Raw genomic sequence first — 15,388 nt, forward strand, 5'->3', positions numbered from 1 at the left:
ACACAGAATTGGAGGCACTCTGTCCTGTGGCTGAAGCTAACATCTAAATGAGGGCAGACTGTAGTAATTGACTGAGACAAGAAATACTGGATGTGGTTTTGCAAAAGCTGTGCTCGTGTCATGAAAAGCTATTGTGATTTCTCAGTGTGTGTGGGGGGGTGCTTTATGCTTTTGTGTCTTCTCATTCTTTCTCTCTGGGGTTTATAATGTTCAGGACTCCTCCTTTAATTTGGCTGTATGGTTTTGGACAGTGGCAAAAGATGAGACTGTATTTCTCTGTGAATCCACTTCTTCCTTTCCATTGTATTTCTGGCTGCAAGATGATACATCTTGATTTTGGAAAGCTCTGAGGGTGCAGTGAGCAATGAATATGTTTGCAGAGTCCTTCAGAGAAGCGTTTCTCGCATTGGCAGTAAGAGGTGCTCAAAGTCAATGGCAGGAAGACTAGCTGACTTTGATAGATGAGAAAGCAGGAGGCTGCCTGCCTAGGGGAGGAGTGATCTACGCAGACTCCTCAAGCTGACCCTGCAGACATTTGCTAGCTTCGTTTCTTCCCACACAAGTGATTGTGTTTGACTGTCCTGGAGAGGCAATAGGATAGCCAGTAGGAAAAGGCAGTGGCATCATGTTGTGACTGGTTTTCTGGCACCTTCGCTAACTGGATGCCTGGTCAGCCGTCTTGAGGCCGTTCCGCCAGCTATAGGAATCCTGATGTTTGCTGCTCTTGTTCCACAGGAACTCACGCGACTTAATGTGGAAAAAATGCTGTAAGCGTCTGCGGTGGATTTGGTCAGTTGGCATCATTATGCAGAGACATTAACTATGTGTCTCTAGATGTAAGCGCTCTGGCTCTGAGATCTGGCTGCCAAGGGGGTTTAAGCTTCAGCTGATTGGACAGTGAGGAGAGGCCAAGCACCCTTTCCTCATCACGCCCTGTGCCGCCCTCCAGAAGCTATCTCCCTGCCAGCAGGGAGACCCTACTTGGTTTCCTTGTGTATGAATATGATCAAGCATGCATTGATTTAGGACGATGATTAGCATTTATTACAGCACTTACTACCATGTTCCACAGTGTGACACGCAGTGTTCTAAGCCCTTTAGATATCATTAACTCAACCCTCAGGATGACTCTATATGGTAGATGCTTTGATTATCTCCATTTTACAGGCGAGGAATCAGAGGCCCAGAAAGGATAAAAGAACTTGCCCCAAACAGTTTTAAGTGGCTGAACTGGTTTTCAAAACCCAGAAAGTGTTGCTCCAGGGTCTGTGTGTTCTTTTGAAGGTTCCCACTATGAGGGAAATAAAAGCCGCGGGGGGGGGGGGGGGGGGGGGGAGGGCGGGGTGCTTAGATTCAGCCCTTGAAAAGCTTTTATTCAGGAGAGCTGTGATAACGGTGAAGGCTGTATAAAATATACTAGGCATTAAACACAGATATGTTTAGCTATTTACATTACAGACGACTGAAGGATTCCTAACATTGTGGCCATGAGTGGGAGTTGTTATTGGAGTTCCAAGTTTGGATGCGGTGAAATCATCATGTCTTTCCTTTCTAATTATACTTGGAGGCTTGGTGGAGATGAGCTTTTCTGAGTTCTCTGTGTGGTTCTATCTGCCAGGTGTTTGGCATGGTTGAAGCAGTGGTTCTTAATCAGGGGCGTGCCTCCCAGTCTCGCCCACAGCCCTGCACTCACTCGTTGCGTCTCGTTATGTCTCCGTAGGTGTTTGTAGTACAGTCCCAGGAGAGGACTTGACATGGAGATGGTGTCTTTGTTTAAACAACCATGATTTATTATTTCTCATTAATTCTGTATTGCCCTGGGCTCACTTGCCGGCAGGTGAGCTGAGAGCTGGGTTTCTCTCTCCCTGTGGTCTTACATCCTCAAGGAGGCCAGTCTGGGCTTTTCCATGTGATGGTAGAATTATTCCAGGAGGGCAAGTCCCAGTGACAAGTACTTATCAAGCCTCTGCATGTGTCACATTCGCTGATGTCCCCTCAGCTAAAGCAAATCACATGCCCAAGCCCAGAATCCATGTGGAAAGGGGCTCCGCAGGGTGAGGACACCGGCAGTGACAATGGGTTGGCATCGTTTGTATAACAGCCTGTCGCAGATGTAAACACCTGACTAGCATTAGCTCAGCGAAAGGGCATTTATTACAAGGGCTTTGATTTCACAAAATCTAAGGGAAAACGGTACCACCTTCGTTCTTACCCGTGGCTGTTATGGTATGCCTACCAAGTCGACCAGCTGCAGTTTCTTTCCATTTGTTCATTTGCTCAGCAAATGCCATGTGAGCACCTCCTATGCTATGGGAATGGCAGTGAACAAAACAAAAAATTCCTGCTTACAATTTGGTGATGTTGGTGTCAGAAAGAGACAATATAAATAAAATAGGGAAAGGAAATCGGGCATTCAGGGGTGGTAGCAGTTTTAGGTAGGGTGCCCCAGGAAGGCCTCGCAGAGAAGTGAAGTTGTGGAGAGGGTCAAGGCAAAGACTGACTCTGATTGGTTGAGGGCAGTGTAATGACTTAGTGCTTCTACTTGGATGTCTCTCCCAGACCTATCGGAGTGGATTGGCTATGGAGGGAGCGATAGGTGGTGCCAAGTGGGCAGGGGGAGACAACAACGACCAGCATGTCTTGTACAAGTGTGGCGTCACATGAGCTCCGTGCTAATATCTGATTGGATTTGGGGTGCGGATACAGGGTGGAGAGAAGGGACATGTGTATTGAGTATCCAATGTATGCCAGGCATTTAGAAGTATATTTCACTTAAGCCTCTCAATGGCCTGTGAAGAAACTAGTATTATTCCTGCTTTGGGGGACTCTGAGTGGTGAAGTAACAACTTAGAACAAAGAAGGGAAAAGTCAAGAAGGACAAAAATATCAAGAAATTCAAGGAACCATTGAGTATTACAGTTGAGTTAATGCTAGAAAAGGACAGAAGTTAAATGATACATTCACTGTTGTCCATTTATGTCTCTTATCTTCAGTCCCACTAGCTGTTTTTTTCTGTTTGTTTTCTCACAGGAGTGGGTAACAGCCACCGACATCCGAGTGACTCTCAATCGCCTAAACACTTTCGGAGACGAGGTGTTTAATGACCCCAAAGTTCTCAAGTCCTATTATTACGCAATCTCTGATTTTTCCGTAGGTGGCAGGTAAGTAAACTTTTAACCACTTTGAAAGGGATTCGAGCTTTGGTTTAGAAGTGAATGCAGCAACTGTTTAGAGCTGCATTAATACTGTTGTTAGACCTTCTCATTATCGTGAAAACAAAGTAGGTTTTCTAAAACCCTGTCAAGTCAGTCCCCTTCGTGAATTCTTATTGAGACTGTAAGTGCAAAGCTCTGTAATAGATAGGCACCATGAAGCTCCGGAGGAAGTGTAGGGCTGACGTGCACCTACGGACTGGACCTTCTAGGATCCTACACAGGAATGGGGCAGACAGTGGGTGAATATGTGAAAGAGTAAATACCAGTACAGCCCTATGTTTTAGATAAAAAGATGCCATATGCCAGAGAATGCTGCCGAACTGTCAGGCTAGAGATGCAGATGGGCTCTGAGCCGGGTCTTGAAGAACAGGTAGGATTAGGATGAGTGGGAAGGATGTCTGGGTTGGTACAGAAGGATGGGCAGGTCATGAAAAAAGTTTCGAGTTGGCAGTGTATAAGCCTACTTGGCTTAAGGAAAATCTCTTATGGGAATTTGTAGAGTTGTAAACCAGACAGCCAGAGACTTTACACAGCAGGCAAGAATCTTGGCCTTACCTCCCCTGTTAAACTATGAGGTCTCAAGAGCAGAAACTGTTGTGTGTGGGTTTTTTTTGCATGCAGTGTTCCTGGGGAGGGGTTGATGCTCAGTGAAAGCTGATGGAAACTGTCACCAGTGAGAAATCATGTCCTTTTTTTTTTTGCAGTAGGGCTGTGAGATCAGGAAGAGGAGTTGTGAGCATGTGTGTATGAGTTACGAGCAGAGAATGCCCGAGAGAATTTCCATTCTTACTATGACGCTGTGTGAGCTAGGCGACAGCTAACAAACGCCTGACATTAGGGTGGTGACAGTAGAATGGAAGGGAACATTTAGATGCATTTTGTCGTGAAGAAAGAATTGTCAGGATTTAGTCATGATGATCGTAAGGTTTAGTGATCAGGAGCGTCGTGGTACCATTAACAGAGTAAATAAAGAAGATGAGTTAATTGGGAAGACGATGAGTTTGTAGACATGTGAAGTTGTAGGTCATGGAGGACAACTAAATTTGTGCAGCAGTCAAGGAGTTTGGGAGAAACATGAGAGCTGGAGATAGAAATTTGTGACTCATCTGGTTATGCTGTAGATGTTCCAGGAATGTTTGGGTGTATTCTTAAGTGGAAGTAGAAGCTATGGAACTGATGGCTATCCTCAAGGAAGCAAGTGAGGGAAACTCAGCACACCAGAGCGTGTGTTGGTGTTCATGGGGATTTCCACGAGTTCTTAGTTTATGGTTTTAACCTGCATCTGGGGGATCCTGCAAGGATTTTTATCCCAAGCAACCTGTGGGAATATCAGGCCACCAGAGAGAGATCTATCTGGTCCTGAGGTATCTAATGTCTCTTGCTGCCCTCAGATCAGAATACTTTAAAATCATTATGGCAGATAATTGCTGACATAATTATTGACTTGTGATGTGCCTACACAGTCCTAGGCATATGAATAAAGCAACTTCTTGATTCTCCCAGGAGCCCTATGAAACAGACATTATCATCTTCCCTGTTTTTCAGGCAAATCACAGGGTGGGGCTCGAAACCCAGCAGCCTAGCCTGGCTGCAGAATCCATGCTCTTCTTAAGCAGTGCACTTGGCTGCCTCTTGGCCCACACATTTGACTTCAGGAAGTTGATGCTACAGACGTCCTCCGATATTGTTAGGGACTTTGTTCTCGCGTCTGGTTAATGCCCCATCCCCTGTTAAATAAAGTCACCTTTTTTTTTTTTAGTCCCCTGTTTAATTTTTCCTCATACCTGAAAACTCAAACAGCCCTTACCTAATCTTCTCCGTGCCTCAGTTTCCAGTTTTGAATGGAGATCTCAAGCATATTCAGAGGTTGTTTTTGGTTCCCCGTGTCCATCCTTTTTCTGCATCCATTTCCGGGGCTTTCGAGCTGTGTCCTGTTTCTGAGTGTCTCTTCTCTCCCCAGGTGTAAGTGTAACGGACACGCAAGCGAGTGTGTGAAGAATGAGCATAACAAGCTGGTGTGTGACTGCAAGCATAACACCTACGGGGTCGACTGTGAAAAGTGTCTCCCCTTCTTCAACGACCGGCCGTGGAGGAGGGCGACTGCCGAGAGTGCCAGCGAATGCTTGCGTGAGTGCCCCGTGGCGTCGGGGTCGGGCCGTTCAGTGATCTTGAGATCTCTCAGGGGCGGAGGAAGGAATGGGTGACTTGCATTTACGCCTCCTTGAAAGGAAAACAACGAAAGGCAGTGCTTCTTTCATACTTTGAAAGCGTGGGACGTGGACGTCAGAGGAACATCACAGATGAGGGCGATTGGCTGTAAACATAAACCGTGCTGGTTGTGTGTTTCCTTCCTGAGCGCACACACCAGGATGGGAGCAGCATCCTCAACGCTGGGCACTGTGCTTAGATCCAGATACCGGGCCCCTGTGGTCAGCTCTAACATACGATTTCTCCAGTTCTTTTCTCTGTTGTCCTTTAAAATAGTCGTCTTCCGACTAATGCTCAAGAGCTAAGGTCATTGATTAACATGTGTCGGTTACAATGAGTTCTAGACTAAGACTGCCATTCAGAAGCTTAGTTATAAAAAATTACTTTTCCTCGGTGTCACTAACGAGCGCAGTGGGGAGAACTGTCTGATTCCCCTCAGGCAGAGGCGGAGGCTTTGGGAGGAAGAGTAGACACTAGAATTCCTAGGGAAGGGTGAACTGGAGAAGATAACACGTTGTTTGTTCCTTCACAACATCTTTGTTTATTCTGAACAGATAGGGAAAGGAATCTCAGGAGAAAGGAACCATGAAATCATATAATTATGACTGGCCAAGGACTTAAGAAAATTTTAAAGCAGCTGTAATTTTCTCATGTCCTTATAAATGTCCCTTATCATATTCTCTTGGGAATAAATTGAATAAGAAAGCGGACCCTGTGAACTTGCAGGAATTGTTGGCAGAAGCCTTGAGAAAGAATTGGTATCTTATGACTAATTTTATTAGCTGCCCAGAGCAGATCTCCTTATTCATCTTTTCTTTCCCTCAACAAATCCCAGATTTGCAGATTAACTTTATAGCCTCCTCCAGCATTCCTAAACGATTGCTTGGGCTTCTTTAGTTATTTTACTGAACTGTCATATCCAGTGTTGGAAGCTACGTGATAAAGGCCAGCAAGAGAAAGAATGAAATATTCCTAAAGTGTGCCACCGAAGTAAATATACACCTGTGTTTAGCAAGTATTCTGTTTAATGACGTGGGCATATTTAGAGTCTGTCCAGGAACATTATGAGGACAACAAAGACCCTGGATCGCCAGCTTACCTCGAGCAAATGAGTTGAATGCTGTAGGCAGAGGACTTTGATGAGGAGCTAAGTCACTTTGCTTGCTTCCTCGGTCCCTTTGGCCCTGTGACCCCTCAGAGAACAACATTTCTGGAGGTTGTGACAGTAGCCCAGTATTGTCCAGGGGCTCGGGCTACGGAAGAGGAAATGAGAGCTGCCTTCTTTCTCTCTTACCAGCTGCTGAGGAGGGAGCCACAGCCTCTGCTTGAGATGTGGGGTAGGCAGCGATTTTCAGCCGGGGTGCCGCAAGAACTGTCGGAGCGTGCAGTACCGGACTGCTTCGTCAGGGCACTGACCTCTTTCCCTGAGGTGGTCAAAGTACAAAATGGCACCAGCCAGCACCACAGCAGCCGCGCAGTGTGAATGAGTCCAAATTATACCTATGTTTTTTATCAGATTGGCAAAATATATAGTTTTGGTGTTCCCTCAGCACGCAGTGTGACAGCTGTGGCCTCAGAATTTTAGTGATTAGTTTTATGTGTGCCATGAGATGAAGAAAGTTGAAAACCCTTGGGTTAGGACAGTGGAGACCCGGGAATTGTTCTGGCTCATAGTCTCCAAGCACCAGACTGTTCCGGTGGGGCTGGCTGGGTTGATTGTGGGATCATCTAGGGAGCCTGGAGGGAAAAGACACAGCTACTGAAGAAGGGGAAGGGAGCTATAAAAGTTACTTAACACAACTCTAATTTGGTGACAGTAATTCGAGTTTCTAAAAAAATTTCAAGTATAATATCATAAAAGACCTGATTGTAAATGAAGGAAGAAAATACGTATATTTAAATATTTTAAAACAACAACTTCCTGCCGAAACCGGTTTGGCTCAGTGGATAGAGCGTCGGCCTGCGGACTGAAAGGTCCCAGGTTCAATTCCGGTCAAGGGCATGTACCTGGGTTGCAGGCATATCCCCAGTAGGAGATGTGCAGGAGGCAGCTGATCGATGTTTCTCTCTCATCGATGTTTCTAACTCTCTATCTCTCTCCCTTCCTCTCTGTAAAAAATCAATAAAATATATTAAAAACAAACAAACAAACAAACAAAAAAAACAACAACTTCCTGATCTTTCTGAAATCAAACTTTATTAAATAAAACTTTATTTTCTAACTAAAACGTTTTTTTTATTTAGTGTGCATGATACTGTCTGTAGAATCAAAGATACTTTGGGCAGAATCAATAATTCTGATTAAATCATCTGCATGTAAATACAGTGGCTTTCTGTGACTACAGATACTTGTTCTTAAACTATGGTTGTGCCCTGAAGCGGGTGGTATCATTAGTTACTTAACAGATGACACAGTTGGCGCTGAGGCTCCCCAGTGGATGGATGGCTCCACTGGATCCAGATTTCGCTTTAATTCTGCTTCCGTCTGCAGAAGCACTAATTGTAACCCCTTGGTCTCAGGTTAGCCCAGTCTGGATATGCAGATAACCTGGCACCTTGGAAGTTCATATCTTAATGTATTTGAATCATCTAAGGCCTGAAACGTTAAGGCGCCTTGAAGCCTGCGTTTACATTGACATGTTCTTGGAGTTGGGATTAGGATGAAGAATAAGGATTCAGAAAAATTGTAATTTGACTTGGCTTTTTTTTTGTACATGCACAATGACCTGGAGATCCCTTCCTAAGAAAAGCAATTCCTTGTCTTTTATGATGGTGCTGTTTTTGATCAGGATGAACCTTTTCTGTATAAACTCTTTATTGACAAACTGGTTTTCTTTTTCTTAATGAGCAATGCATCTGGCAGTCATTCTTATTTTAACACTACCTGTCCCAGAGATGTGGGAAATTGTGGTTGGTTTGTTTGTTCAGTCTTGTAAAAATGCTGTTCATCAGGAACATGGATCTCACTTAAGTTGTGTGTTTGGCCGACAGCCTGTGACTGCAATGGCCGATCACGAGAGTGCTACTTTGACCCTGAACTGTACCGTTCCACCAGCCACGGTGGCCACTGCACCAACTGCCAGGACAACACCGACGGCGCCCACTGCGAGAGGTGCCGGGAGAACTTCTTCCGCCTCGGGAACACGGAGCCCTGCTCTCCGTGCCACTGTAGTCCTGTGGGTAAGTGCCAGGCAGTGTCTGCTTCAGCCTGATGGGTTTCAAGACCAAAAAAAAAGAAAAAAAGTAAGCATTTCCTGTAGCCTCAGAAAATGAAGCTGTTTCCTAGGCACGTGCACAGGTTCGGTATGAAAATGCGGACGTTACTGTAACGTGTAAATTATAACATGTCAGTGATTCAGGATCTGTCTGTCCCCCCACCGCCACTCTCTTTAACCACATTGCACTCTCCGATGATTTTCGGGTGTGTGTAAAACTGGGCATGGCCTGAGCAATGATTTCGTAAATAATTAGCAACAGGATCCTAGGGAGCATTTGAACTCCACGGTGAAAGGTTAGCTGCTGCGTGAGTTCTTCCTTGTTGATGGTTTTGTTTAGTCTGAAATCCTTCGAGAGCTTGAGCTGTTTCATGTTAGTGTGTGTCCACAGCGGTGGCGTGCCCTCAGTCCATCCTGTCCTTGCAGGAGTTTGACCTTTGTGTTTGTGGTGCATGCCGGTGTACACTTAAGTTCTCGGCATGACCCTGAGGGAACCAGCGCTTTCTCACAGAGGAGGGACGGGCCTCGTGTCCAGTGTACCGCTGGGAACAGAGTGACCTGTTAGTGTTTTCAACATTGATGTCCAGGGGGTGTGTCTGGAAAGGTAACATGTAATGGCTTACAGGGGTCTGATTTTGAGAGAATTCCGATTTAAGATTTCACCTTTTTCCTCCGTAACCATCTAGAGATTGCGTATTGGTTTTCGGGCATTGTTCTAAGTTACCAATTTTCTTTTCTTTTTTTTCCTTTTTTTGACATGTAATATTGCAGACACACCGGGTGGTTGACATGCTTTTTACATTTTAGGTTCCCTCAGCACGCAGTGTGACAGCTATGGCCGATGTAGCTGCAAGCCGGGAGTGATGGGCGACAAGTGTGACCGTTGCCAGCCTGGGTTCCATTCTCTCACGGAGGCAGGGTGCAGGTGAGACCTTTCAACACCAACACAAGGGGCACAACCTCAATGGAGCTGATTCCTAATGATAGACCTGCGGCTTATCTGTAGCCTTATAAACATTTCCCCCAAAATAATTGTCCGCGAGATTCAAGACTTGTGGCTGTAATGATGACCCAGGATTGGTGTGCACAGAGATTAAGCAGAGTTTTACATATTAAATGTAACGGGTATCCTTGATTGAAACCAGATCCAAGTATAAAAGTGACATCAGTGAGGTATTATTACTGTTATTAACATGTAAACCAACAGGTTGACTTTAAGAGTGGAATTTCTTTGCTCCTGTCTCTTCTCTCATCGTTTTATTCATTTTCCACCCAACAGGCCATGCGCGTGTAATCCTGCCGGCAGCACGGATGAATGTAACGTCGAGACAGGGCGATGTGTTTGCAAAGACAATGTTGAAGGCTTCAACTGTGAGAGGTAGCTCATGCCTTCTCCAGCTGGATTGTGTTGTCTCTGTTATTGTATTTCAAGCACTCAAAAAATGCCTGATTGTACCTTCATCTTTTTCAGATGCAAACCTGGATTTTTTAATCTGGAATCATCTAATCCCCGAGGCTGCACACCCTGCTTCTGCTACGGGCATTCTTCTGTCTGCACGAACGCCGTCGGCTACAGTGTTTACTCTGTAACCTCGACCTTTCAGACTGGTAACTTAGACCTTTTCTTCTGTCCCCAAAATGTCCAATTAGACGTACACTATTTTTTAAAAATCAGTAACTCTTGGAGGATTTTTTTTGATGGTAGCAACACTTCATGTTTTTTAATGAACGTGATTTTTTATTTGGCTTTCTTGCTTGGGGGTTTTTTGTTTTTATCATCATACATGGTTTCTCTTTGAAGTTAGTAATTTAAAAAACTTTTTATTTTCCAATTACAGTTGACATGCAATATAACATTAGTTTTAGGTGTACAGCATAGTGATTAGAAATTCATATAACTTACGAAGTGATCGCCTCGATTAATCTAGTACCCCTCTGACACCGTACATAGCCATTACAATATTCTTGACTATATTCCCGATGCCATACTTTATGAAAACATACATGAGTTTAGAAGTCACCATAGTTAAATGTTACATAAAATAAAGCAAAAATGTAACTTCAGAGGTATAGCATATCTAGGTACTGTTGTAGGATTCATTTATTCATTGCTGTGTTTCCCTATACTTTTTTTTAAAGATTTTTAAAAATAGATATTTTTATTGATTTCAGAGAGGAAGAGAGAGGGAGAGAGAGATAGAAACATCAATGGTGTGAGAGAATTATTGATCGGCTGCCTCCTACACGCCCCCTACTGGGGATGGAGCCCACAACCTAAGCATGTGCCCTTGACCGGAGTCGAACCAGGGACCCTTTGGTCTGCAGGCCAACTCTCCATCCACTGAGCCAAACCGGCTAGGGCTCTCCCTAGACTTTTTATCTGTGTTTGTGGTCCGTAAAGGTGAATTCGGGGTGTTTACAATGTCACAGCACTTGTGTTTTTGTCTTCTGCTTGCAGGTGAGGATGGGTGGCATGCCGAGCAGAGGGACGGCTCTGAATCATCCCTGGAGTGGTCCTCTGAAAGGCAAGACATCGCCGTCATCTCAGACAGCTACTTTCCTAGGTACTTCATTGCTCCTGGTAAGTGGGGCCAGAAAGCGGCCTGGCTGGGGTGTGCTCCTCTGTAGTCTCATTCTCACATCCTTGCCCCAATGTGTCTGTGTTCCAGCCAAGTTCTTGGGCAAGCAGGTGATGAGCTATGGTCAGAACCTCTCCTTCTCCTTTCGAGTGGACAGGCGAGACACTCGCCTCTCTGCAGAAGACGTGGTGCTCGAGGGAGCGGGCCTGAGAGTGTCCGTGCCCTTGATCGCGCAGGGCAATTCCTATCCCAGTGAGACCACCGTGAAGTACGTCTTCAGGTAAGGTCCTCTTCGTTGTAAAGTGTGACTGGGCCAGAAGTGGTTTCTTGATCTGAGCTTCTCCAGGCTTCAAGGTGAATGTTGAAGAGAAACTTCGGGGTGTAAGGGGCCTTTGTAAAAGGGAGCCTTCCCTGTGTCCCCTGTGCCCTTGCCACCTGCACTGTCAGACCAGCAGACCGATTTCTGACTTGGTCACAGTGGCGGAGCTTTGCATTGTTGGCGGCCTAAATGAAGAAGAAATGCTTTCTCAGCCCCCAGAATTGTCCTCACAGAAGCTAACGGGGCCCCTTCTTTCTCTCCAGGCTCCACGAAGCAACGGATTACCCTTGGAGGCCTACTCTTACCCCTTTCGAATTTCAAAAGCTCCTTAACAACTTAACTTCTATCAAGATCCGTGGGACATACAGTGAGAGAAGTAAGTTATGATAGAACGTAGAAGAGCTGTTCAACATGAGTAGGATCCTTAATATGCAAAAGGGTATCTCTAAAGTCCTAATACTATAAAGCTTATCCTAAAGAAGTGGTATAAACTATATACATGAGTTATGTGTAAAAAAAAAAAAAAGAAAAAGTATTTTTAATCACTTTTAAGAACCTGAAGAAAATTTACTAAAATTAGTAAATACTATTGCCTTATAATGGATAAGCCTATTCCGATTACATTACATATAAATAGATTCTTCCAAAATTTCTAAATATAATTTTACTGGCTCATCTGACTTACTAACCTCAATTTCTTTTTATTTATTGTTCTGTAATTCTCAAGTCTTTTATTTGTTGGCTTAATTATAGAAAATTAAAAATTACTGAATGAACATTTGTTATAATTTGAGATAAAGCTGTTTTAAGTATGCCTTTCAAATTTTTTTCCTATAGAAATTTTTGGCATTGTTTTCGAAAATTCATTTTTATTGTTGAAAGTATTACAGATGTCCCTTTTAACGAAGACCTCTTTCTGTAGAAAGGTAGAACTGGCGCAGGGGAGTCAGTGGTGAGGTGGCACTGAGAGTGGCATCAGCAGCTTGGGTGTGTGGATTTTTATTATTGAGGCATACTTGGCATGCACCATTGTATTAGTTTCAGGTGCATGACATAATGATTTGATATTTGTTCATATTGTGAAATGACTGCCACAATGAGTACAGTTCATGTCCGTCACCACACATAGTTACAGAATTTTTTTCCCCCCCTGGTGATGGCAACTTTTAACATTTACTCTCTTAGCAACTTTCAAATATGCAATACAGTATGATCAGCAGTAACTGCCACACTGCATTATATCCCCATGATTTATTTTATTTTATAACTGGAACTTTGTAAACCACCAATCTCTGTTCTCTGTAGCTATGAGGTAAGTGTTTTGGTTTCTTTTTGTTTTGTTTCTTTCTCTTTTTGTTTTCTTTTTAAAGATTTCAAGTGTAAGGGAGATCATGCAGTGTTCGCTTTCTGTCTGACTTATTTCACTTAGCACAATGCCCTCAACAACTTGGATGTGACTTCCATGAATATCCAGATGAAAATATCTTATAAGCGGTAGTTAGAAACATGGATCTGGGGCTTAGGAAAAAATTTGGACTGGAGATCTAGAACTGAAAGGTTGTCAATGCATGGGTAGTAATTTTAAACTTGGAAACTTGAAAAAAAAGAAAAAGAGCATGCAATTCGGGAAACAATTATTTAAGGACCATGCCCTGAGCCTCAAAAGAGAAAAAAAATTTGAGGAGGAGAAACAATGAACAAGTTTAAGAAGTTAACACCATTGGATTTTGGGTTGGGTGACTAAGGAGTCATTGATGAGGTGGAGGGTGTGTGTGTGTGTGTGTGTGTGTGTGTGTGTGTGTGTGTGTTTTAAGAAGTGTTGAAGCTGAAATTAGAGTGCAGTGTCCCAATAGTAATTTGAAGGTCAAGAAGTTAAAGTAAAGGTTATTCTTTTAAGAAGTTTGGCTATAAGGGAAGGAAAAGAGATGGATTATATGTAATTTGGGAGTGGGGACCAGATGGGAGGAGGAGTACTTTTAGCATGGGAGACTTAAGAGTGTTTAGAGTTGGAAGCACATTAGCCAGTGGAAAAGTATCTCATGATCTAATTGTTGAAAAACCCCATAAACATATTGAAAGTTAACTAAGTTCAAGTCAATAACAGAAGAGATATCCTTCAGCCTCAGGTTGTCAATTTTTAAGAATTATATAAGCAGCCAGTGATATTTCATAACATGGGGAAATACACTTGAAAGATAGACTGCCAGAGACAGGAGTGGGATAGAAATTAATGGGAAACTTGATGACATCATCAGGGCCAGCCTCTTCCATGGGATGCTCCAGCTGAGACCATCACAGGCACTGTGGGGTTGGACGAACCATTGGTCTAAGTCAGTGTAAGGCTTCCTCTTTTTTTTTTTTTTTTCTGGAAAGGGGAAAGCATTGTGGTATATGGCATAATGCCTTTGGAATCTTTGCATACATGTTGAAGTAGCCCTGAGTATTAGAACTTGTGTGTTTATTTTTGCTGTTTTGTGCAGGGTATAAAAAAATATAATGGAGTGGTACTTGTTGACAGGTGCTTTCCCTGCTGTCTTGTCTTTGAACTCTACAATCAGTACCTGCTTTTGTCACAGGAGAATAAAAACACTGCTTGCTGACTACAGACCTAAAATCTTCTTGTCCTCCATAGGCTTGCTATTCTCTCTTCTTCTTTTTTTTTTTTTCTTTTAAATATATTTTATTGATTTTCAACAGAGAGGAAGGGAGAGGGACAGAGTCAGAAACATTGATGAGAGAGAAACATCGATCAGCTGCCTCCTGCACATCTCCAACTGGGGATGTGCCCGCAACCCAGGTACATGCCCTTGACTGGAATCGAACCTGGGACCCTTCCGTCCGCAGGCCGACGCTCTATTCACTGAGCCAAACCGGTTTCAGCTCTTCTCTCTTCTTGCTCTGGATTATGGTCCAGTGCTTTTCATTTTTTATATTGGTGATTGGGAGAACTGTAAAAGCCACTAGTCTCAGTGTGTGTTTAAAAATAAGTTTGCTATATCCCAGACATAGCACCAGCTACCACATGATTATTCTAAAGGCTATTGTCTACTTATCTTCTCCAGTAAATGAATTAAACTGATGGTTGCTTGTCTCTGGGAGTTTGGCTTTGGTTACCTTTTAATGTTATTGACTTCTCTTGAGCTTTTGCAAAATGGAAGCCAGTTCAGTGATTCTCTTTCCCACACCCCACACAGGTGCTGGATATTTGGATGATGTCACCTTGGCTACTGCTCGTCCTGGGCCAGGGGTCCCTGCAACTTGGGTGGAGACCTGCACCTGCCCTGTGGGATACGGAGGGCAGTTTTGTGAGATCTGCATCTCGGGCTACAGAAGAGAAACCCCGAGTCTCGGGCCATATAGTCCATGTGTGCTTTGTACCTGCAATGGACACAGTGAGACCTGTGACCCTGAGACAGGTGAGCGGATGCTCTTTGGGGGCTGCTCGACCTAAGTTCCCCTTAGCAGATGGGTAGGAAATCCTCACCTTTGTCTGTTTCTCACACCCGCTCTCCAAATAGGTGTTTGTAACTGCAGAGACAACACAGCCGGCCCCAACTGTGAGAAGTGCAGTGACGGGTACTATGGAGATCCCACCACGGGCACCTCCTCTGATTGCCAGCCCTGCCCGTGTCCTGGGGGCTCAAGTTGTGCTGTTGTCCCTACAACACAGGAGGTGGTGTGCACCAACTGTCCTACCGGTACCACCGGTGAGTCTGCTCTCTCCCCCTGCTCACAGTGTCCGTCCTTTAGAAACTCTGTGAGAAGAAGGGCTTTGGAAGTGTCTGGATTATTTTTGTCCGGCTCAATGATTACAGTTTTCCTAGTAGACAACATTTTGTAGGAAACAGATTG

At 44.1% G+C, this 15,388-nt stretch overlaps 1 protein-coding gene across 1 annotated transcript in view; it reads left to right on the forward strand.

Annotated features, from left to right (window-relative positions):
* The window catches only part of LAMC1 (laminin subunit gamma 1), a gene marked incomplete at its 5' end in the record, with an annotated part of 103,689 nt that overhangs the window by 64,524 nt on the left and 23,777 nt on the right, over positions 1 to 15,388 (forward strand). The window contains 11 exons of the mRNA XM_081112748.1: positions 3,031 to 3,161; positions 5,176 to 5,342; positions 8,415 to 8,603; positions 9,446 to 9,563; positions 9,918 to 10,016; positions 10,110 to 10,246; positions 11,097 to 11,219; positions 11,308 to 11,497; positions 11,800 to 11,912; positions 14,731 to 14,952; positions 15,055 to 15,243. Coding sequence (XP_080968874.1) covers positions 3,031 to 3,161; positions 5,176 to 5,342; positions 8,415 to 8,603; positions 9,446 to 9,563; positions 9,918 to 10,016; positions 10,110 to 10,246; positions 11,097 to 11,219; positions 11,308 to 11,497; positions 11,800 to 11,912; positions 14,731 to 14,952; positions 15,055 to 15,243 — 1,678 coding nt within the window. The remainder of the gene's footprint in view (positions 1 to 3,030; positions 3,162 to 5,175; positions 5,343 to 8,414; positions 8,604 to 9,445; positions 9,564 to 9,917; positions 10,017 to 10,109; positions 10,247 to 11,096; positions 11,220 to 11,307; positions 11,498 to 11,799; positions 11,913 to 14,730; positions 14,953 to 15,054; positions 15,244 to 15,388) is intronic.

Source organism: Myotis nattereri (assembly GCF_964212035.1).
Source record: "Myotis nattereri genome assembly, chromosome: 18".
Lineage (NCBI taxonomy): Eukaryota > Metazoa > Chordata > Mammalia > Chiroptera > Vespertilionidae > Myotis > Myotis nattereri.